Genomic DNA, 23,075 nt, shown 5'->3' with positions numbered 1-23,075 from the left:
GAGATGCTGACTTTTGGGAATGGGTAACTGCTTCAGTAAAATCTCACACGCTTCAGCCACGAAGCTGAACACTGGACCGGTATCACATTTTTCCATACTTCACCTTTGATTGACTTGATCGGTCTTGTTTCATCTGAGGAAGATGAAGAAAGGGAAAATGCAATTGTTCAGGAAGAAGCAGCAGGAACACTCTTCATCTTCTAAACATTGTTTCAGTCACTGTCATGATTCAGTTCTCAAGAGCATAGGTAGGAGGTGCTTCTTCAACACTTCCCCAGTATTTGAAGAATATCGACCATTGGAAGGATTAAAGGACTGGATATCATGGCTGAAAGTTTGATTGTATAGCAATTAGACTGCTGAGGATTAATTTAAAGCATGAGAACGATAGCCATGCTTTTCTAAGTGCATTGGAAGAAAGCAGAAGGAGGAAGAACAGCAAACAACAGAATATGAATAGAGTCAGCATTATGACAAGCTAAAACAAATATTTATTGAAGTCTAAGGTGGGGAAAATTAATTTTCTGATTTCTTTCTGAGTTTGGCAAACAAAACCGAAAGATAACATCTAGCTAAATAATACTGAGCTTTTGCAGGATCCATATCTAATCACACCATAGTCAAAATTCTTTTTTCCTAAAAGCTGCTAACAGTTTTTACAGGTAACATTTTAAAGCAATAATACTCTCTATCCTGCACTTCTAGGTGATCTACAATAAAACACCTCTCAGAATACAAGCATGCCTTGGAAAGGGATATTCAGGAAAGTTATATGAAACATTAATGAAATACTGAGCTTTAATACGTTACTATAATAAACAGATAAGTGCTACCTTAGAAAAAGCCTTTCTTTGGATGACAGCCTGCATATGCTGTTTTTACTATTTCTACTGTTTTTCCACGCAGTAAAATTGGTCTTTCCAATTAATAATTACTCGTAGAGAAAATTTAAGACTCCAGCTTTCCTCATTTTCATACTGGTTGGCAATACACTCTTCTTCAGAACAGACAAAAATCGAATTGCATGAACAGCAACGGGAATTTTGCTATTCATTTAAACGAGGATAGAATTTAATAATTTTGGATGTGCTTGTAAATGGCATTTATTAAGAACGGAGAGATCCTGTTGTAACTGAATGTTGTATTTAAATCGTCATATTTAATTATCATGGATGAGATGCTGACATATGTTTTAAACAGTTTTCTAAGCCAACTTTCACAGCTATTGAACACCTAGCGTGATTTTTTTCCCTTTACAGGTCATTTTCATCTGTTCAGCTTAGAACTAGAATCACAAGGACAATTACAATGCAATGGTCATTGCCATGCCTAAGGATGGATATAACGAAGTAGGTCATATGGGACGGCTGTGCTGCCATTCACAGGGACTTGGCAGGCTAGAGGAATGGCCCAACAGGAATTTCATGAAGTTTAGTAACAGAATGTGTGAAGTCCTGCCCACAGGAAGAAACAAGCTCATGCACTGGACAGGCTGGGCACCCAACAGCTTGAAAGCAGCTGCATGGAGAAGGCCTTGGGGAGGACAGGTTGATCGTCAGCCAGCCATGTGCCCATGCTGCAACAGCATCCCAGGCTGAATCCTGTAGGCAGAGCATGGCCAACAGGTGGAAGGAGAAGATCTTTTCCTACTGCTCAGCAGTGGTGGGACATGTTGAGAGTGCTCTGTCCAGTTCTGGGCTCCCCAGTACAAGTGAAACATGGACAAAGTGAAGCCAGTCCAACAAAAGGCCACGAAGATTATGAGGACTGAAGATTCTGATTCATGAGAACAGACTGAGAGAGCTAGAACTATTCATCCCCAAGAAAAATGCACAGTGGGATCTTATCCATGCATATAACTACCCGGTGAGGCTAGCAGGCACAAATTTAAACACAGGAAATTCTATTGCCCATAAGAGAAAACTTTTCTTTTTTATCTGTAGGGGTCCAAAGAAAGGTTATGGAGCCTCCACCCTTAGTGATACTCAGAACCCAAAGGGATGTGGCCCAAAGCAACCTGTGGTAGTTGACCCTACATTGAGCAAGGGTGGGTGACAAGGCAATTTCCAGAGATCCCTTCCAATCTCAAGAATTCTGAGATTCTGAAGTTTGGAATGTGATGTTTTAGGGGAATTTTGTAAATTCTGAATAAGATTTACACAGATGAAACAGTGTTCTGCACAGCTTCTTCTCCACTGCTGTGTCTTGTGTACGTGCAAGTTCCCAGTATAATGCTGACATCCTTATGACAGCGATGACTGTCATTGACACTGCTGTATCCCAGTAAACATTTCAGTAGAAAGTGAAAGCTACATCAGATCACCTGAGCATATAGACAGAGTAAACAAACGGACTGTTTTATCATTAACCATTTTGTAGAATCCAGAACCAAGGACAGTGTGCTGTGCTATGAGTATTTATACAAGATATTAAATGTTTGGTACAAAAAGATGGAAAACATGCTGGAAAACAATAAACTTCATGTGCGTGGCAGCTATACGGGCAGTACAAACCATTTTTAAATATTATGCAGTATACTTTTTAATATAGCGTTGATTTTGTGGCAGTTGTAGGTTAAATCAACAGCAGAAGAAACAAAAGAGAAAATAGTGAGAGAAAAAAAATAGATGAAACAACCTCCAAATGCCTTTGTGAATTTAACTAAGACACTGAAAGAGCAGCCAGCCTCAGGCTCAATTTTCAGACAAGTTTTAGACTGCTGCATTTCACTTCCTGAACATGTCAGCTTTCGATTTTGGCCCCGAGGAAGGGAAAAGCAGCTGTCAGAAAAAAGACTTGGTTTGCCTCTGACCTTCTAAAGCAGCTCAATTAAAAAAAGACCAAAACAGAGCCAGAAACGAAGCAGCAGGCTGTGAAACATGACCACATTGCTACATCACACAAATGGAATGCCAGCACGAAAACTACCTGCCAAATCACACCCAGGTCATCAAAAGCAAGTGGGAAAGTTTGAAATAGAAGAGGTAACAGAGTCCTCTAGATTATGTAACCAATGGGTACTTAACGGGATGAGTCCTAACTGCATCATTTGGGAACTTGATTACAGGTTTCTTAGGGGAGAGGAACTGCTTATTAACTCGGGCACTAGAATACAGACTTCACATTGTTTTTGGAGGATAATATCCTAAAGTATTTGAAAAGAAAATGACACACATCTTTTTCTTTTTGAAGCGTCTACCCGTCATACTGTAGCGTTATGGCTCCAGAACTTCACTCAGGCAATACAAGAAGAGAGCAGTGCCAAAACAGGTCTGCTCATCTAGTCCCATCTTTTACCTTCAGCATTACTGGTAAAGCAAGGGTATCACTTAGGATCACATACAGAATCACACAGAATCATTGGGGTTGGAAGAGACCTCTGGAGACCACTGAGCCCAGCTGTTAGGATGTCTATTAACAGCTGCTGGGGCTCTAGCTACATGAGATCGACGTATTTACCTGTATTTTTTACATTTCATTACTTACAGTAAGACTCAACAATAGCACAATTTTATACACGGCGCTTCCCAGAGCCTGGCTGATGTTCCATGCTCTGTAACCTAGGATCAAATGGAAGCGAAGAATTCCGACGATTACATCCCGGGCAGCGCAGGGTGAGGGCACAGCAACATTTTACCGGAATTAAAGAAAGCGGTCACAGCTGCTTAATCGAACTTAATCGGGTAAAGGTTTCACGCTTTGGCGGCGTAAAGACGGGAGCAGAAAGGCGCACCCACCGAAGCACACGCAGAAAGCCAGGGCGCTGGGAAAGCCGGAGCCAGCCCGGAGCCGCGCACACGGCCGCGGCGGGGGGATGGCAGCGGGCCGGGCCGGGCGCGCCTCTCCGCCGCCGGCGAGGAAAGTTTCCCGGCCCCCCGCCTCCCTCGGCCCGAGGCGGCAGCTCGCCCGCCGCCCACGCCCGCCCTCCCCTTGCGGCGCCCCCCGCCGCCTCCTCACCTGGGCGACGGCGAGGCCGGCGGCGGCCCGCGGTCCCGCTCCATCGCGGCGGGCGGGAGGGGCCGCCCGACGGCGGTGACAGCTCCGGGCTAGGTGAGCGCCGCCGCCACTGAGCAGGCGCGGAAGCGGCCCGAGAGGGGGCGGGCGGCCCCCGCGATGATGTGGCCGTGATGCGCCGCAGCCGCCGCCGCCAGCACCGGCCGCCCCGACCCGGAGACGGGCGGGGAAGGGCCGGGCGCCAGCCGACGCCCCGCGCCGCTGAGAGGCGCTGAGGGGAGGGCGGGGGGACGGCCCCTCACCGCACGGGGGGAACAAAGGGGCGGGGGCCTCCAAAGGGTCTTCCAGCAGCTCATCTGCGTGAACCGGCAGGTTACGGCCTGGGAGCTGTGTGAGGAGCTGAGCGCCAGCTGCAGCGCGCTGGGAGTGATGGTGGAGATGTGGGGCTGTCGTGGTGTGCGCCACGTGGGTCCCACGAATGCTCACTCGGGAACAGAAAGAGCCCCGCGTGTGTGTTTGCCAGGACCTACTGAACCAATATGAGGCTGAAGGTGACAGTTTCCTAGGTCGCATCATTACCGGTGATGAGAAGTGGTGCAGCGTGGACGAGAGGAAAAGCAAAGGCAACCCCTCCCGCTGCCCACGGCCGCCAGCAGTCGGCGCCCGCCGGATCTCACGGAGGAAGCGGTCCTCCCGCCCTGCAGGGGGCGCTGCGCCGCGGTGGGCGGGGCCGGGCGAGCGGGCATTCCCCCTCCACTTCCGGCCGGCGGGGCGCATGGCGGGGGCCGGACGAACGGTAGAGCCGGCCGCTTCCCGGGAGCTGCTGGCTGCGGGGCGCCGCGGAGGTGAGCGAGGCCGAGAGGCGGCGGGATCGGTATGCGGGGCTCCTCAGGGAGAGAGAGTCGCAGGAAGGCAGCCGTCGTCCTTGTCTGCAAGCGGGGAGGCGGCCTGTGGCGGAGCCCGTGGGGACAGCCTGGCCACCGGTACTCCGCTAAAGCGCAGCTTTTCCCTACGTCACCTGGATGTTACGATGCCAGTTTTGAAAATGTCTGCTTTGGTTGTCAGCACCGCAGTTTGGGGCCTGCTTTTACTGTGCGTCTCCACGCTCATACACGTGGGAGATGTAATCGGTTTAACTAGCACTGCTGCTGCCTTACCCTGCTCTGGGGGCTTGCAGGCAATTTCTCCACACAACGATATCTGTCGTTAAATAAACCTTACAAATAAACCTTGGACTAAGATTTTGCAATGGCCTGAAGGGTCAGTCCAGTGCTCCCTGTAGACCGTGCATGTCCAACCTTTTGGCTTGCCTGGGCTGCACCAAGTGAAAAGGAATCATTTTGGGGCCACTTACAAAATATATGATACAGTTAATGTGATTCACCCTTGAAAACAGTTGCTCACAAATGTACACGCTGCCAAAAAGCAGTGACATGGATAAGACGTGATTGTGAAGCAAGGGATGTTTATCTCTGGTAAGAGAGGACTTATAGAAGCCTGGTAAGGAGACATGATCAAATTTTGGATGGCAACTCTGTACATCCCATTTGAAAATTTGCAAGTAATGTAATGCAAGCATTTGCCAGAAAAGACTGGAATTTCTGGAGGCGGTGCTAGTTAAATGAATCTTCATCTGTTTAGGTTTGGCATAGAGAAGGAGCAACAAGAGGAAAGCCTCACAGTTAAAATGTGGGCTTTGTGGTTGGTGTAGGTAAACATTTAAATACCCGTTTGTTTCTAGGGCTGGAAGAAACATTACTCATTAGTTCAAAGCCGAGCAGCAAGAAGCGTACAGCTTTACAGACCGTTAGGGTGCCAAGGAGTAATGGTAAGTATAACGTTGTTACTGGAACAGTGGTAACAACTAAGTAGTTTGTTTAATGTAATTGAACATTTAACACTGTAACAGTTTCAACATATTTTTGCTTCTGTAAATTGTCAAATATTTCTTTGGTAAAGTGGAAAACTCGTTCCATTTCTTTTTGAATTGGGTTCTTAGTTGCAGTTGGACCTCCTAGAGGTTAATTATATCACTGCTGTTTCTACAAAGCTAGATTTTGCAGTGCTGGGCACAACACTTGTAAGTTTAGAGGCTTAGTTATCCTTGCAGAATGCTTCCACTGTCTGCAGATAGTGCCTTAGCCATGTTGCACCTCTGGGCTTCATTTAGTCAGCTACTTTCAAATTGATGCAGGTTGCATAGATAATTTTCATTATTTTTAATTAATATCCTGTCAAATGTTAAGCCAGACCAGTCTATATAACCATTCATTCATAATCAATGAATTAGAGTGCATTCAGCTGATTTTTTTTTTAATCAAGGCATGCTTTTTTTTTTTCTTAAGACAAGTCTACACACAGATATCTGACATTCTCTTCAGTGTAATTCTATGTGTAATGAAAAACTGGTATTCATTATCTTCAGGAATGTTTCTCTTCATGGAAATAGACCAAAGCTCTTTAGTCTTAGGCGTTTGTTTCCAGTATAATCAGAGTTGCTGCTTTTTATTGAGCTTTTTGTATCTCTCAGATGTAATTTCTCAGTGTAAAATATTTGCTACTGTGGCTGACAATTGGAAATTACAATTGAAATTGAATCTGTTTAGACACTCAGATTTCTGAGGTATAAAAGTATAAATAAATGCGTCTGTGTGTGTACATATATATATTCAGGTGGTAATGATTTCTGTTTCAGTTTTGGACAGAGTGCAGAGCTTTTTACCGCAGATGGCGCATGCAAATGATGAGCTGAAAAGAAAAATGGTAACAACGCCAGCTCATCAGTTTGATATTGAAAATCTCGACAGTGCCACAGAAAAAGTTATAGAAATGGTAAATAATGTGGATTTGGTTCTATAAAATACATTTAGGTATGATTAAAGTAATCCTCTGGTCTTATACTGAGCTAGTTTGATAAATAAGGTGGGATCTTGACCATTTTATTCTGTGATCTGCAAATTCAAAACATAAGTAGTAAAACCTTTTGGGGTTGAGATTTACTGCTTGGTTTTCATACTTGCAGAATATAATGGCTAGAGGTGAAGTAGATTAAGGTCAGAATAAGATATTTTATCTTTTGAATTGTAAACTCTGAACTGAAAGTAAGTTTCAAATTGTATTTTCAACGTAGGTGATTTGATTTCAAAACTGGACGTCTTTCCTAGTAAGGCATAAGAGAAGGCTTTAATATTATAGGCTTTGGGTTGAGAAATGTTGTTAGCATTATGATTCTGTTTTTAGCTGAAATTATATGACCGTGTGCTCATGTAAGAAAATTTCAGTATGAAAGTGATGTGATATATGCATGTTCCAGACAGGTGCCTTCTGGTCTGCAGACCCATGAGACGTAAGGCAGCCAAATAATTTGGTCTGTGAGCTGTCAGAGCAACTGCCTGGCTGCTGGTTACATTCAGAGTTCTTGTAGACTGTATTCAGCCTACGTGCAGTAAGTTGTGAGAAGACAAAATGGATGCTAAAAATTGTTTGTTGTAACATGCTGATGTGGGACGGGTTGGATTTTCAACAGATTTTCCATGTGACAGTGTGTGACAAGTCTTGGCTTTATAATGAATGAGCCAGGAGATAATAGCATAATGTTATTTGCAGATCACGGAATAAATTCATCTGCATAATTTATGTGCATTCCTGTATTTTGCATTTTATATTATACATTTAAATACGCATATTTGTGTATATTACACATATTTTAAATAAATATGTATTCATGTATTTTGCCTTGCAGCATGCAGGAAGTTTTTGAGGTGAGGATCATCAGTTTTAGATAGATGTTTCCAGAGAGAAAAACAGCCCTCAAAAATTAGAGCTCTGTTTATTAAGATATATGATCACTTTTGATTCAGAAATCCTGGTGATTTCGACTACTTTGCAGTAGTTGTAGCAGCGTGAAAAATACCAGATTATATAAATTACACTCATAAATGTATGCATTTATGTATACATATAGCATGACCTCTCTATACTCTAAGTGGTTTAAGTTCTTTACTGGATGCCTGCTGCTCATTAGATTTTTGATTTAGACTATCCGAGTTCAGCTATTTCATTTCTCTCTTTTATAATGAAATAAAAATGCCCTTGTATTTGCAACTGGGTGATGTAATTAAAATGTAAATATTTAGGAATCTGTTTGTGATATTTGCCATAATCATGTTAGAACCCAAAAGTCTAACTGTGGTTTTCATGTGGTAGTAGAGCTGATTGATTTGTTTGCTTTATGTTTTGCTCAAATGATGGAAGCAGTACAGAAACATATCATGTGCTAACTAAGATTTTTTTCTTCCAGAATGTGGCTGTAGTTGAACTGAGTGATTCTGATACAGATGAAGAGAATCTAACTTCAGAAGATGATTCAGAATCTGAAGATGACTGTACAACTGGTGAAGTGACAATAGACAACATTAAGTTTCCTAAACAAAAAGGAGAAAAGGGCAAAATAGAAGTTTTGGACAGCAAAGTGAATGAGTGAAACCATTTTTATTGTACTTAAAAAAAGTAATAATAATCAAACCACATTTTCTTACTTTGAAGTCTTAGCCCTTAAACGGCCTTGTTTCCCCACATGAGATTTCCCAGGGTCCTGTGAAATGCTATCGTTTACATGGTGGAGAATGCAGGATCCGCTCATGGCTGTGAAGCAAGCCACATCTCTGAAGAACTAAGTAATGTCTTATCAAACAACATCGAAATTCCAAGCTTCCTTGTGAGATTAGACTAAGAAAGCAGCTACAAGTTGGGATGCTTGAGCAGAAAGGCGTACTGCAGAGCTAGTTAAGAAAATTCTTGTTCTGTTGCTTTGTTGAAGAAAGATTTTTGTAGTGTGCTTAGAAGAAAGTTCTGCTTCGAGGGCAGGAAAAAACTGACAAGGAAAAATCTGTTTTTTATTATGTCCTGTAAAGTGTTATGTACAATGTCTTCAATATTAAACGTTACCTTAAAGTACATTAGAAGTTACGTCTGCGTTGCACTCATGATAGTAACTGTTGAATACCAAAGCAATAGCTGAGACTGTTTCAAGATGAGGTAGCATGGGTAAGGACAGCATTTTAATAAGCCATGACTTGAAAGAGGTCAACAGAGGATTGATTACTTAAGCTTCTTGGCTTGCACTGAGTTACGGGTAGGCTGCTGCTCTTCCCTGAGCCATCTCCTGTCTGCAGTGTTTGTGGAAATACCCTTGGTACTTGGGTCAAGTCCGCCTCTGTGGTGTTACAGTTGCTCTAAGCCATGTTTCTCGTCTCCTGCTTTCTCAACCGCATTTCTGCTCTTTCCATTTTGTAAACAGCTGTCACTGCCAGAAGAATCAAAAAGCTAATTTTCAGTTGGCCTCTCCTAAGGCTAGCTTGAAACAATTGTGAAACCACAGTCAGTGAAATTATGTCTCATTTATACTTACCTCACATTGATCAAATGCAACCATTTGGGCTGCTGTATTTACTTTAAAGATTGTTTTGCATTTCAAAAGTATCTATGATGATCCTGTGTATCGCAGGTTGTTTCTTAAAGTACTACCTTCTATTTGCTACATTATTAATATTTTCTGTATTGTATTTGCCCAAATATTAGACTGCAAAAATAATGAATTGAAACCTGCAGTTATTTACACAACTTGTTTCAAATCCAACACTTAATTCTAAGGTTTTCTTTTTAAGACCTGTTTCAGTAGTGCTTTTGATAAGAAACAAGGATTCTTTTTTTTTTTTTTTCACAGTATAGCCTCTTAAAAATGGAAGGGGCGTAAAATTTACTGGGAACAGCTGATTAAGTCACAGAATATTTTAAGAAAGAGGAAGGATGGGAATCAGGAAGTGGGACTGCTGTTTTTAATGGCAGCCCAGAGATCAGATTAAGTTTTAGGTGGAGGTGCAGTCTAGGAAGAGCAAGCAGCCTTACATACAGTCAGTTTGTTGGATAAGGTCTTGATCCGTATGGAAAACTTCAAACTGAAGAAAGTTTGAAAGCCAATGTCTTAACTCAGTCATTCTACAAGAGATTTTCCCGTAGATTTAAAAAAGAAAAGAATATAAAATGTAAAGTAATAGTCATGCCATATAAAACAGTGATAACAGTCCATCTGCGCAGACAAAGTGATTTTAATCTGTTAATGTAACCACCTTTCAGACTGCAGGCTGATCACACATTCCGTATCAACAAAAAGATAGAAAATTATTTTCAGTAACTTTATCTCGGTATGCATAGTTTAACACAGATGTTGAACTCTGTATGTACTATACAAAGATCATAGTAAGTGCACTTTCTTGCATTGATTTACTTCTTATGGCACAAAGGTTTTCTGTACTGCTGACGAATCACCAGAGCAGAATGTTACGTTGCTACTGTAAAACTTGGTTTATAGCAAAAATGACATAATATGCATATTTCAGTTCAACTTTAAAAGAAACCTAACAACTAACTTTAAAATGGTCGTGTAAATGCGATCGTGTAAACACAGTCACGCAAATAAGAAGTAGGCATGTGAGAACCTTCTCTTCAGTTGTATTTAAAAAAAAAAATATAAGCCAAACTACTTTTTTTTTTTTGGCTTGTGCTAACCACTGCTACTGTTGCTGGATCTTTTATATAATGTCAGGCCAAATGCTTTTGTCTTTCAGTGAGACTCAAGTTTGGACCTGACTTATAGAAATTATCTATGGAATGAGGGTATTTGTTTTTTTTAGATGGAGCACTGCAGATGGTGTATCCCAGCCATGGTATTAAGTGCTTCACGGAGTCTTTAAGATTAAAACTGATGGAAGTTTACTTTCCAAGTGAGGCTGTTAATATTCCACAGTGATAGCCTTTGTTCTAAGGTATTCATGAAGAGCTTCTTCACCTGTACAAGACAATATTAACCAGTTAGAATAGCAGCTAAAAGAGGGAAAGCTGTCAGAGAAGGTAACTGTATCATTAAAAAAAATTCATCATGTTTTAGCCAATATTTGAGTTCTTGAGACATGATGAGAAACTAATGGATCTACCCTCCCCTTAAGATTTACAGAACTGGTTTAACAAGAGGTCAAACCCAACGAGTGTGGTAAGAAAATGCAGCTGGAATTTTAACAAGCCGCCACCTGGAGGGAGTACTGAAGCAGCAGCAATCTCTAGGTGGCAACTGGGGGAGCTCAGAGCCGACTTTAAGAAGCTTGGTTTGCCTGTGTTAAGTTTCCAGGTGAAAAAACAGTGTACAATTTTTAAATATTTTTTCCTGTTATTATTAATCGTTTTGATTTAAAAAAAAAAAAAGTCTGATATGAGCTAGGGATTCCAAAGGCAAAAATCCATTGTGTTACTGTGAAAAAAAAACAAACATTTTTTTTCTTTGCTATGAGGCTTGATCTGTCCAGTCTTGTGAAGTTTACTTGCCAGACTAGACCTGGCTTTTTTTTGAAGCTGTTTTTCAAAAGAAAGTATTTCCATGTAGTCTTTCTCTGTGGTCATCAGCAGATTTTGACATTTTGAAGCATAATACGTTTCTGATGCTCTTACAAGCTTGGAGGAGTGACCCGAATTAGCATTCTTTCTGAGGGAAAGGAAGGAAGATTTTGGGCAGATTTTGCAGCTTAACAGCATTTTGTAGTCCGTCAGTGGCTCTGGACAAGCAGTAATTTGAGTGCTTTAGAGAAACTGGAGAGGAATATTCTATGTATTGCAGCATTATTTAACAAATATATAGGAAGGGTTGAACTGGAGGTATCGAGGTGGGAATTGTAAGGATAGGAGAGGAATTAGATCACTGTAGCTGGAGGAATGTGGGAGATGCAGGAAACGCATCTGTAGTTTTCAGGTAATGTTTTTTCATTCATTTGGACTGTCGAATGAGAAAGGAAGGGAGAGAACAACTTACCTAAATCTTTTCCAAAGCCAGACTGTTTAAATCCACCAAATGGTGCCGCCACATCAGTTTTGTTGTATGTATTAATAAAAACTGTTCCAGCTTCCAGCTTTTCACTGATATAGAGAGCTTTGCTTATGTCCTTTGTGAAAACTCCTGAGGCTAAACCGTATTCTGTGGTGTTTGCCCGTCGTAGCACTCCATCGATATCTCTGTAGGAGAAAAAACTGATTTAACTGCTGGGAGGTAAAATAAGCAAGTGCTAGCAAGCTTTGACCTTCAATTTGATCAAATCATCTTTTCCCATGCTCTTCTCCAGTTAGCTGTTATAAAGACACAGTTTATTAAGGACTACTCTCTGTGTCAATCTGTCTCACTTATGGAAATTCATATACTTGCTTCAAGCTTGTAAAGCCTATGCTTACATTTCAGTGTTTAAGATCTACACTAGGAAATGTCAAAAGAAAGTTGAATTATGCACACCAACTTCGCTCAACTCCATTGTACAACTTGAGGATCAGAAGAATACAAAACGACTTGTAAAGCAGAGCTTGGCAGCACGGTATCAATCATTTTGCTAAGGTCTGTCAGTTAATGGAGATCAAATGCTGCATCTCAGCTCTCCATTGTGACACATCTTTTCAAGCAATGTTCAAATTGCTATTTCTATCCAATCCCAAATAACTGAAAAAATCCATATGTTAAAACTTCAGAAACTTATAGTCCCACACCTCCATACAGAATTTGTAGATGTAAAGGGATATCTGTGTGGCCAGTTCTTAACCACACTTTCACACTGCAGAAAAAAGAAACCTGGTGGAAATAGTTGTATGAAACTGCTATATAAGGTTGTTATATTATCTGTTTGTAAAATAATTCCTATGATTTAAAATGAAAACCATTAGAACTGGCAGTCCACAAAATATACAGAGGGATTTTCATTTACAGAAGTAGTGTGCTGGTCTTCGACAATGCACAACACAATGAGGTCCTTTTTGTCCACTGGAAAAAAAATACACCTTTTGCAATTTAATCAAGCTGTTGCATTTGTATCAACTTCAGAAAAAAATCCTTTGCTGAAAATCAAGTCTTATTTAAGAAGTGGCACTTCTTCCCTTCTATCCCCTTGTATGCCTGTAACAGCATTCCTCCTATATTGATATGGAGAAGGACACTCCGTTCTGGAAAAGCTCCAGATTTAGCAGGAAGATGACCTAGGGTTTCAGTCAGATCTTACAACATTAAAAGAACCATCCTACATATTTCAATGCACAGCGTGAATGTGAAGAAGTTTCTAATGGTCAGAGAGGAACATACCCATTTTTAAATTTGGAAATCACCATCACAGGACCAAAAGATTCTTCCTGTGCAATATACATATGGTCTTCAACATCTGTGAATACAGTGGGTTCCATGAAGAAACCTAAATAGAGGATAAAAGCAGCATTTGAGCAAAGACAAAATGCTTTGTGGTTTGTATTGTCCAGGCCATCTGTACTTGAGGTCATAGATACCTTGAGGCTTGAAACAGAAAATACCAAGATTAATATGGATTAATTGTGAATGGTGATTCATCTGTGTAACAGCAGAAAGAAGGTTAAAAGAATGGCCTTTCCTGAGGAGAGCAGTAACATGCAGGTCATGTCCAGGGCAGAAGGCCTGCATGCTACTAGCCCAGGTCACTCCTCAGGAGCAGAACCTACACTCTGGCAGCAGGAAGACAGGGTTACAGCATGTCACAGAGACCACTGCTTTTCTTGTTACCCCACAAGAAGATAGCCATAAATATCTGTATCTTCCAAACAACAAAAAACATGCAATGAGCAGCAACTTTGCCTAAGGTTTATTGAGGTTTATCTGAGACAAAAGCCCACCTCATAGCTACTGTTCCTTTCTACGTGGTGTAGACGACCTGTCTAAAAATTAGCTCACATTGCTGCCAGTCAAAAACTGCCACGGTGTTAGACATAAGGGATGTTGGACATCTATGTAAGTGAGTATATTTTAGTGTGAGTGGGTAAGGTCAGCTTCCAATATTTTATATAATCACCTCTTCCTTCCTATTTAATTTTGCTACGCCAACTTCTTACAGCTACAAATCTCTGCTTTCATTTTCTTTGGGGATGCAGACATATGGTTTAGAATTCTGATGCAAATGTTTCTTCTCCATTACTAATAAAGGACAGATGTCCATGATAAAATGTTGCTTTTATGCATTCCTCTTAGACTTGATATACATAGTCTTTATATAACAAAACAGACTTTTGATAATAATATCTAATGCAGACTCTTGCCAGACAGCTTAAGTGTTCTGTTCATCAAAGTGAAAATGATTACACTTACAGCTCTTGACAGTTCAAGGACATTGCAAAAAAGGCCTCTGTGCCTCATAAACAGTATGAATAAATGATCTAAAGATACTGTGACAGATGGGAATCTTGATTCATTTTCATACATTATATTTCAGTTGCACAGCATTACTTAATATGAGGCTTGAATACTCTGTCCTCAAGTGTCTTCTTGGGCTTTTATTTAAAATGTAAGAACTCCTGACACCTTTGAACAGCATCTTACCTGGTCTACATACTTGTCTTCCTCCATACACTAGAGTGGCTCCTTCTTTTACTCCAGTTTCACAGTATTGCAGCAGCTTTTCCAGATGGGCTTTGTGATTCTGTGGGCCATGATCTGTTGATCTATCAAGTGGGTCACCGATTTTCATCTTTTTTATTTCTTCCACCTATGGGTTACCCAACCAAAACGAAGTTACATAACACGTAGTTGTTAAAATGACCGGTTGATTCAGCATGCTTTGTTATTAGTGTTGTGAAGCTTGGCTCAAAAACGGATGCATTCTTAGAAGGTGAATGCTCCTCTCCTTCTAAAATGAGGCTATCTATATGGTCTTGTTTGGTAAGTTCTGGTTACTTCTGAAAGTTTTTGATGCTGTTTGCATGTAATCGTTGTCTTCAGCTATTATGAACGCAAGTAAAATGTTAGCTTTTACCAGGAGTTACCACAGTAATTTCCTGGCCTTAAACTAGATATATGAATTGTCCAACGGCTCATTCAGGTGACTATTGGATTTTTATGACCAGCTACTCTTCCAATATGCCTTTTTCAAAACTTCATAGCAGTCTTCAGTCACACTGACTGAAGTTCAGTCATTGTTTTCATCTTACTTTCCCAGTGAAATATGAAGTATCACTGAAGATGCAATATCTACTTCAATGTATAATATCTGTGCGTTACTGATGAAAATATTTGCCTTCAGTGCCTTCCTTTTAACACTGTAAGATGTTCACAAGAAGTAGCATAGCCTATGGTAAGCAATAACAAAAATAACAAGAAATGCATGTGTCTAGAGCTTTGTGCCACACTAATACATTTGCTTAAACTTTAGTCTTCAACTGTCTTACCACTTTTCTAACAAATTCGTCATGGATTGACTCCTCCACAAACAGCCTGCCAGCAGCAATGCAATTTTCTCCTTTGTTGAAATACACTGCTCCCATACCCTGATCAGGGAAATAAAGAATAACTGTATTTATATTTTTATAGGCATCCTTTTGTTCATTCTCTGTTTCATTTGCTGACTGCAAAGTTTCAGCTTTCACTTTCCATATGGAAACAAATGCAGTCACTCAGACTCTTGTCCTGCCCAGAAAAGCTCAAAAAAATGTGGAAAACTTATAATAATTTCTTTCTGCTTTTGCTGGTTCAGAGAATTAATGGAATTAGCACTTCTTGTAAGCACACTGTGGGACACCTTTGTTTGCTTCTTAGTGAGTAAACTGTATCTGCTGTCATTTTTATGAGTCGGATCACCTAAGCAGGAAATAAGCTTAAATCTACCAAATTTCTCATTTGCACATTTTACTCATCTACTTTAAACACATTATGGCTGGTTGGGAAGGTGGATTATGTGATTGATGGTGAATTAATAAGCGTTGTGTGGCAACGGGGAGTAAGTACGCTGTGTATTTTAGCTCACTTTCAGGCTTTTCTTTTTGAAGCTTTTTTTTTCTTGGCTACTAGATTTTGACCGAAATCACTTTTAATATGTTAACTTGGCTGACGAAAATTCTTCCTCGTTGTATTTCTAATGTATCCTTCTTGTAGTACAAATCCCTATCTTTCTGGTGCTGCACGAACAATTTCATTATGTTGACACAAAGAAACATCCTGTAGAAAATTAGTCTGTTTCCTATGAGATTTCATGAATCTCCATGCAAGGGCTTCCTGCTGCAGTTTTTATCAAGTCAAGAAAAGTACTGCAATACTGTGAGCATGTATCGCTAAGGTTTTGAATATATTTTACTTCAAACTAGTTACCATTTTTACAGCTCTGTCAAGTTCACAGTCATTGAATATGATCAATGGTGATTTACCACCGAGTTCAAGAGAAACTTTCTTCAGATTAGTAGCTGCACTGGAAAAAAAAAGGTAAAAAAAAACCTTTTAAACAGCTGATTTCATCATTTCCTTTCAATCACATCTAGTGAAAATGTACAGTATAAACCTCTAGTTTTCAACAGTGACTTAGAAGAATTCAAGATAAATGTAAACAAGCCTATGAAGGTATGCTTTTCTATTATGGCTACGTGAAAGATACTGCTTATAAGGTACTTAAGAACTGGATTAAGCAGCATTTATTCATTAGTCTTACACTAAGAGTACCTCTTCATGATCTCTTTACCAGTCGGTGTAGAACCAGTGAAGCCAACTTTGCGAACATCTGGGTGTTTAGATAAGTGCTGTCCCACTAAGCCACCTGGGATGAGGAAAACAGCTTAACTGTACAGGTAAGCACACATGCGATTTTTACTACTCCAGCAACAGCACTACACACAGAAAGAGCTATGTCAATCAAGTAAAATATTACATTCTTGTTGATATTTACAGCTTTATTCACAGTACTATGAAGATCTCATATTAGTTAACTTAAGCCACATTAATGAGTCCAAATTCTCCCATCTCTCTCTTCTAAAGAATTTCTTTCCTAATATTCCACTGCAGGTGGAATAATGTAATCTGTAACAGAACCTGCTCCATATAGTTACTTTGTCATTTTACTTTTTCAGGGGAAAGATGAAAATGATGACATTAGGTAATGTGGTGTGAACCACAGCTCATTCATAGTGACCAAGAAGCATCTTACCAGCTTGCTCTAGGTCTCACAGTCATGTTTAAATACTTCCAAGTGGTTGTAAGATTAGGAGAAAAAAATGACGTCTTATAGGCAAGTGCAACTTGTTTATCTGTAATAGATTCTTTTTTTTCAGAGTTTTCATGCTATTTGTGTGAGCTTGGTAAAGGTGTAGGATGACAGCTCTTACCACTAGCTAGAGCCAGGTGACATACAGAAATTTCCAATTCTGTTCAGGAAATACGCGAAATCGCTGTATGACATAGATGCAAGCCTACCACCTACGATGATAAATGAACTTATGTAACAGGTCTTCAAAGGTACAATGCTAGTACACCAGCTTTAATATGACCTACTCTTCCTAGAAAAATGATTTGTTAAAGTTTTACCTGAACCAGGTAGTATATTTATAACACCCTTAGGAAATCCAGCTTTAGCTGAGAGCTCTGCAAACTTCAAGGCAGTCAGAGGTGTGACCTAAGTAGAAACACCTGGGTTAGGTCTCCTATTTTAATTAAATGCATGATGATAACTCTTACACTCAGTACTTCTTCACTTTGATACCGTATCCATCTTCTTCCTCACAGTACTAACAAATTAAGAGTGGTATTTTCTCACAGAAAAGAATTCATTCTTGAAAATGAGAATACCATTAGAGTAGAATTTAAGATAATCAGTACCTCATATGATCACAGCAATTTATATTATTATACCTCCATTTTAAAATATATGACAGGACAAGCTATGGATGAAATCTGCTACGTGTATGAACTATTCTGTCTGAACAAATACTGGAGGGCCTGAGCCATTTGAACGCTCCTTTTAGTTTTTACCTGAGCTGGTTTGAGAACCAGTGTGTTGCCTGCAGCCAAGCACGCTGCACTCTTCCATGCAAGCATCATCAGTGGGTAATTCCAAGGGATAACGATTGCACAGACACTTAAGATAGGGAAAAACAGGGAAAAATGACATTTCTGAATGCAACTTTTGAATGACTTTTCCATATGTCCAGGCTGTCACTAAGAAGAAAAAAAAGATAATTACCCTATTGGCTCTTTCTTGGTGAATGTTAGATTATGGTTTGGGCGGGCCTGGTTAATTGGAATTGTTGCACCCTGAAAAAAAGAAGACAGATTAATACTGGTATCATTTAACCATTTATTTTTTTTTACAAAAACAATTGCCATTTAAGTATGTTTTGGAAAGCCACAGAACAGTCTTCTAAACCAGAAGCATTTGTGCAGTTTATGCACTGTGGAAAAAGGGAGATGTTTCTACTACACAGTTTCCTGCTAAGACTACAGCAACCAGCTCCTCATTTTCAGCTGGCTAATATAAAAGTATGGATAACAAAACTACGGAAGAACATAAAGTGAAGAACTAATGGAGGAAATAAAGCTCAATGATATTCTTGGTTGTGCATCACAACCAAGTACTTCACAAATGCTTGAAGTACAAGGTACTTCACAAATGCTGAACTTGTGCCACTTGCTGTGGAACCAAACGAGCACACCAGCCTTGATCAGGACATAATATATAGCATGAGTCTCTGCACTTAGCAGCGCAACTTTAACAGAAAATTCTGCTCTATGAATAATCAAGAACTAAGATATATACCCAATGACATCTCAACTAATTTCTTAGATATGTGGAGTCAGATCCATATTCTCAAATTCGAAGTAGACTGTGCTTTTCGTATTGTCTGGAAGACCCACTTTAGGTAAAATTCTAATTCTACTTTTTGATTTCTTGATAGCTTTTGCTAACACTACTTTTTGACACTGCGTCAGCAAAAAGAAAGAAAGTATGTGTAGAGAAGCACTACCATCAATCATTTCCTTTACACATTCACTTGCCTGAATTTTGTCACACCATCCAGCAAAATATCTGAATGTTTGTACAGACATTCCAACATGGGTCTTCAAAGCTAATGTGTACACAGCTCCTGAATCGATAGACTCTATAGTTGCTAACTCTTCTTGATGTTCTTCCATTAGGTCTGCAAGCCTGCAATCAAACCATTACAAATGCACATCAAAGAGAAGTGACCTTTAACCACTGAGAGTGTAAAACTGTATTTTGTATGGCAAAGACCTGTAACTAAAATAGTATGGACAACCGACTGAGTGTTAGATGCTTCAAAGGCACACAGATCCTAATGTAATGCAAATTGAATTTTATATGCCTTAGCACATTTAAAAATCTGGGCTAGTCTCTTTTTAAATTCAAGTTCTCTGTCTGTTGGCTTTGTGAAGCATGTCAGTGAAGTATAACACTATCAAAATGTTTGTGACAAAAATTGTTAATAGTAGCTATAGGAGTGTCTCTTCACTGTCCTCTGCTCAGCAGAAAGTTATGTTTGCATGAATGGATTTTTACAACCAGGTCTTAGGTCTCTTATATAGAAATGAAACATGCGTCAAGGTTTTTCTTAAGTTTCTTTCTGTGTTTTGTTTCTCAAATGTATAATTAATGCTCTCATGTGATTTTAAGAGGTTGATTACATGCATTTTAGATCCCATAAGGAGTATTTAAAAGTGGGTTTGGAAACTATTTTTTCCACTATGTCAGTTCTGCTCATTTAAAACATTTGCAGAGATGTGGAAAAATGCTCTTTAATACCTGTTCTAACTGCATCCAGCAGTTAATGGCCAGGGCATCAGAATTAGTGTGCAAAAGGATAAGTATGGCATGTCAAGCACAAAGGAGAAAGTTCCACTTAGTGCACGCCTAATACCTTCTGTAAATGACTCCTTAAGACAAAGTAGCAGAGCCAGGCTTTTAACAGTACAAACTTCTCCAGTTTGGCACTCAAAAGGTCTAGTTTGAACAGAGGCCAGAGGAAAAAGGGCCCTTGTTTGAATTAAGGTGGACTCTGACAGCGCGAGTATGAATATCCATCAACAGTGGATACATCGAACAGACAACAAGGGATATAACTGAGCATGCATCAGTTCTTCAGAGGAACAAAATATGATTTTAAAAAAACAAAACAAAACAAAAACCACACGAGCTGCCCTTTACATACTTGTACATGAGTCGCCCTCTTTCTCTTGCATTCATTCTCCCCCATTCACCGTTTTCAAATGCCTCTTTTGCTGCTGCCACTGCTTTGTCAACATCAGCCAAGGAAGCAGAAGATACACTGGCAATTACCTGTCACCAGGTAGCAATGTGTTAGCTCAAACAGAAAGGCTGGATGCAGAGTGTAACTCTTAACTGGGTATAAGCAAATAATTAATATAATAATAATCTAATAACATAGTAATTAATAATATAATATAATAAATAATATAATGGAGCCAATCAGCTGTCATGGGTGAGACATGCTGCAAGAAGTTGAGACACAGCTGATGGTGGCAGAACTTGGAAGACAACATAGGGACTCTGATTCCTACATCCTTCTTTACATCAAGATGCATCATCCCACTGGATTTCGCCTTTTCTTTCTATGTGTAAGATCAGCACAGTATTACAAATGTTGAAGGTCTTTACATGTGATATTATGATCTAATATTCAAATATGGTAAAATGAGTCCTCAACATTTCATTTTTTAGGAGCTGAGTTTCTGTTACCACAACATACATATAGTACTTTCTGATGATTGTGCTCTATACAAATATACATTGTAAATCCTAACACAGAATTGCTATGACTTTTATTCCATTCCATAACAAAGTACAAAGAAGTGCCAGTTTCTGGCTTCTGATGACAGTGAAGTCTGTGCTACTGATTTCAACAGAATTCAGTTACTCCGGAATTAAAAGGGGCAGCAGAATGACTTCTTCTATTAATAATTCTGAGTTGCTCAACCAAGATTTAGTGCTTTTGAGGGGAAAAAGTGGAACTGTATTTTCCTGTTGAAAAGTCATTTTTCTAACTGGGTATTTAATGGGCTATTATAAAGTCACATTTGCCCTAAGACAGATGTGTAAATAGAAGTAAAGTAAAAACTGAAATTAATGACTGACAGGAAATACATACAATATTGTAAAAGAAATATCTCTTTAGCAACTAAACATTAGCCATTTTTGTTTGCAAAGCTAAACAGGAATGAGAATAGGGTAAAACATACAGCTGTATGGAGATTAACATACTAGCTGAAGTGGAATTGGGTTATTTTTAATGCACAACTTGACTGAAATGCAAAAAAAAAGTAGAATGTGTAAACTGAGAACCAAATTTAAATTTAAAATTATTTTGAGATGTTGCTTAATGTATGGTTTTGAACTTGGTGATATTTGGTGCTTTAGATTTTTTTGTAGGCAAAGGAATTGAAATAAACTGAAATTGAGGGTTGGACTAGATGATCTCCAGAGGTCCCTTCCAACCCTTACAATTCTGTGACTCTGTGATTATATATAAAAATTACTCACTGATCCATCTGTTGGATTTATGGTATCATATGTTTTTCCATCATCAGCACTGACAAACTGACCATTAATGAAACACTGGTACGGCATATTCACAGTCATGTTGTTCACATTTTTTGAAACCTAAGAGCAAAATAAATAAAAGTTAATTTACCTTTTTAATAATTAAGGTTTCAATGTAGCTTAACAAGCTTTTGATATGTATATATATGTATAGTCAACATCCAGCTGAATTTTAGGAGGTACATATGGCTGTTAGGAATGACCAAAAAGGCAAAATGAAATGGAAATAACATTCTCCATCACCATCACTGTCCACGCTCCGAGACAGTTAAGCTGGTTTCTGTATTTTTTATCACTAGATCTCTATGGTTAATCAAATACTAAACCCTGGTTAAGGCAAGTCGCAGTGGAATTGAAACAGATGTATAACTTCCAAATTCTAGAAATTCTGACTTGCTTAATCACTTCACAAAACACACAATCTTCCTTTTTCTTAGTAGCGAACCTGGCACATTTTGCCTGAGGACAGAAGGCCTGGAACCACTCTGAGGCGTTCTGGTAGGATGGTGCAGGGGAGGTAGGAATATTTTCCCACATGCAAGCTACTCTATTCTTGATCTTGCAGTTTCTAGAACACTGTAAATGACATTATATACATACTTCCATTCCAAAATGCCAATATATAAAACTTGGAAAAAAAAGTTAAAAAGGAGAGTTTGCATGAGCAAATACTTGTTTTTTCCATTGCATCAAGCAATCTAGGAAAATGCAGTGTCTATTTCCATCCCCCCTCCCAAAATTACAAATAAAGAATAACCACAGAAGGGAAAATAAAAGGTCTTACATAATCAATGACCAACTCTTCTTCTTTGTTCTCTCCTCTGAGTTTTCTGACAGCCATTTGAATAAAGTCTGCAAACTTTGTGGCCATATACACATCTTCATTCTGTAGCTGAAGTCCACTGTGTTTCTGTTTGATCTCTTCTATCATTCTGAGGATTTTAAAGAAAGAATAAGTTAAATTACAAATGGAAGAATTATTCAGATAAACAAACTATTAGAAGGTGGAAAGAGGTCAAAACTGGGCACCAGTTTGTATGGATGCAAATATACATGTAGCTGTTTCTCTGAGATTACTTTCTGATAAAGTTCTGTAAATAAATGCTAAATAGCATATATTGATTGTCAAAACTCCATACGAGATGACCCTAACCCATACACAGAGGCAGTTCAGAGCTCTATGCGACTGGTATTTAATAAGGACAATAATCCATTGATCTAAAAAACAACAAAAAAAAAAACCAAAAAAACAATGAAATGCTGATCTTACATTATGGCCTAGGATGTCTGACTTGCAAAAAGAAGTTAACTGAGGTGACCTATTAACTGTGCAGTTGTATGTATGGGTTGAACTACTTCCACAAATGGTTCCCGTCTTCCTCTAGGGAGTCCTTTGCTCAGCTTCTGAATCAGCCCCCTTGAGATACCTGTCACTGCATGCAGACAGGTTTGGGCACCACCATGCTTCCCTATGAGGCTGCTGTTCCTGATGTTACGAGGAACTTCACTTGAATAGAAAGATCAATAATTCCTAATTTGGGGAACAGAACCCCATCACATTTTTAAAGGTACAAAAATCAACAGTTACAGAGTACTGGAAAATACCCTGGAAAAATCTTTTTTTTTTTTTAAATACTATCCACCCTGACTTAAAAGCACCATGGCAATATTGTTCCCATTAACTTTTGC

The 23,075-nt window shown here is 39.4% G+C and overlaps 3 protein-coding genes and 1 long non-coding RNA gene across 7 annotated transcripts in view; 2 read left to right on the top strand and 2 right to left on the bottom strand.

Moving 5' to 3' along the window:
- Window positions 1-4,114, bottom strand: part of SLC41A2 (solute carrier family 41 member 2) — a 51,209-nt gene extending 47,095 nt beyond the window's left edge. For 2 of the 3 annotated variants that reach the window (XM_021386981.1, XM_021386974.1), the window contains exon 1: window positions 3,958-4,107. The gene's annotated coding sequence lies outside the window, so the exon portion shown is untranslated. Of the gene's footprint in view, window positions 1-3,957 lie in introns of all 3 variants that reach the window. The other variant, XM_021386988.1, reaches the window with a different exon arrangement.
- Window positions 4,282-8,915, top strand: C1H12orf45 (chromosome 1 C12orf45 homolog). The gene is made up of 4 exons (XM_021387067.1): window positions 4,282-4,799; window positions 5,696-5,782; window positions 6,650-6,786; window positions 8,255-8,915. The coding sequence occupies exons 1-4, from the start codon at window positions 4,433-4,435 to the stop codon at window positions 8,435-8,437; spliced, it is 774 nt and encodes a 257-aa protein (XP_021242742.1). The 5' UTR covers window positions 4,282-4,432; the 3' UTR covers window positions 8,438-8,915.
- Window positions 9,631-23,075, bottom strand: part of ALDH1L2 (aldehyde dehydrogenase 1 family member L2) — a 29,646-nt gene continuing 16,201 nt past the window's right edge. For both annotated transcript variants that reach the window (XM_021386952.1, XM_021386962.1), the window contains exons 10-23: window positions 22,171-22,318; window positions 21,327-21,446; window positions 19,978-20,105; window positions 18,806-18,956; window positions 17,994-18,064; window positions 17,783-17,888; window positions 17,339-17,426; window positions 16,481-16,574; window positions 16,136-16,232; window positions 15,220-15,318; window positions 14,375-14,540; window positions 13,118-13,223; window positions 11,813-12,012; window positions 9,631-10,801 (exon numbers count right to left, since the gene is read on the bottom strand). In XM_021386952.1, coding sequence (XP_021242627.1) covers window positions 10,746-10,801; window positions 11,813-12,012; window positions 13,118-13,223; window positions 14,375-14,540; window positions 15,220-15,318; window positions 16,136-16,232; window positions 16,481-16,574; window positions 17,339-17,426; window positions 17,783-17,888; window positions 17,994-18,064; window positions 18,806-18,956; window positions 19,978-20,105; window positions 21,327-21,446; window positions 22,171-22,318 — 1,630 coding nt within the window. In that variant the 3' untranslated portion in view covers window positions 9,631-10,745. The remainder of the gene's footprint in view (window positions 10,802-11,812; window positions 12,013-13,117; window positions 13,224-14,374; window positions 14,541-15,219; window positions 15,319-16,135; window positions 16,233-16,480; window positions 16,575-17,338; window positions 17,427-17,782; window positions 17,889-17,993; window positions 18,065-18,805; window positions 18,957-19,977; window positions 20,106-21,326; window positions 21,447-22,170; window positions 22,319-23,075) is intronic.
- On the top strand, window positions 16,469-21,289 carry LOC110393791. Its single transcript, XR_002435202.1, has 2 exons — window positions 16,469-16,605; window positions 18,947-21,289. It is a non-coding gene; the product is annotated as an uncharacterized LOC110393791 (long non-coding RNA).

This window comes from Numida meleagris, chromosome 1 (assembly GCF_002078875.1).
Source record: "Numida meleagris isolate 19003 breed g44 Domestic line chromosome 1, NumMel1.0, whole genome shotgun sequence".
Classification (NCBI taxonomy): Eukaryota; Metazoa; Chordata; class Aves; order Galliformes; family Numididae; genus Numida; species Numida meleagris.
Note: the sequence above shows the minus strand (reverse complement) of the source record. Positions and strands in the feature narration are given on the sequence as shown.

Bases quoted from the DNA above. Each gene is read 5' to 3' on its own strand.
- C1H12orf45 (XM_021387067.1), top strand. From the start codon at position 4,433: ATGCTCACTCGGGAACAGAAAGAGCCCCGCGTGTGTGTTTGCCAGGAC. The intron at 5,783-6,649 runs GTAAGTATAACG...TTTCTGTTTCAG, and splicing joins TAGGGTGCCAAGGAGTAATG to TTTTGGACAGAGTGCAGAGC. The intron at 6,787-8,254 runs GTAAATAATGTG...TTTTTCTTCCAG, and splicing joins CAGAAAAAGTTATAGAAATG to AATGTGGCTGTAGTTGAACT.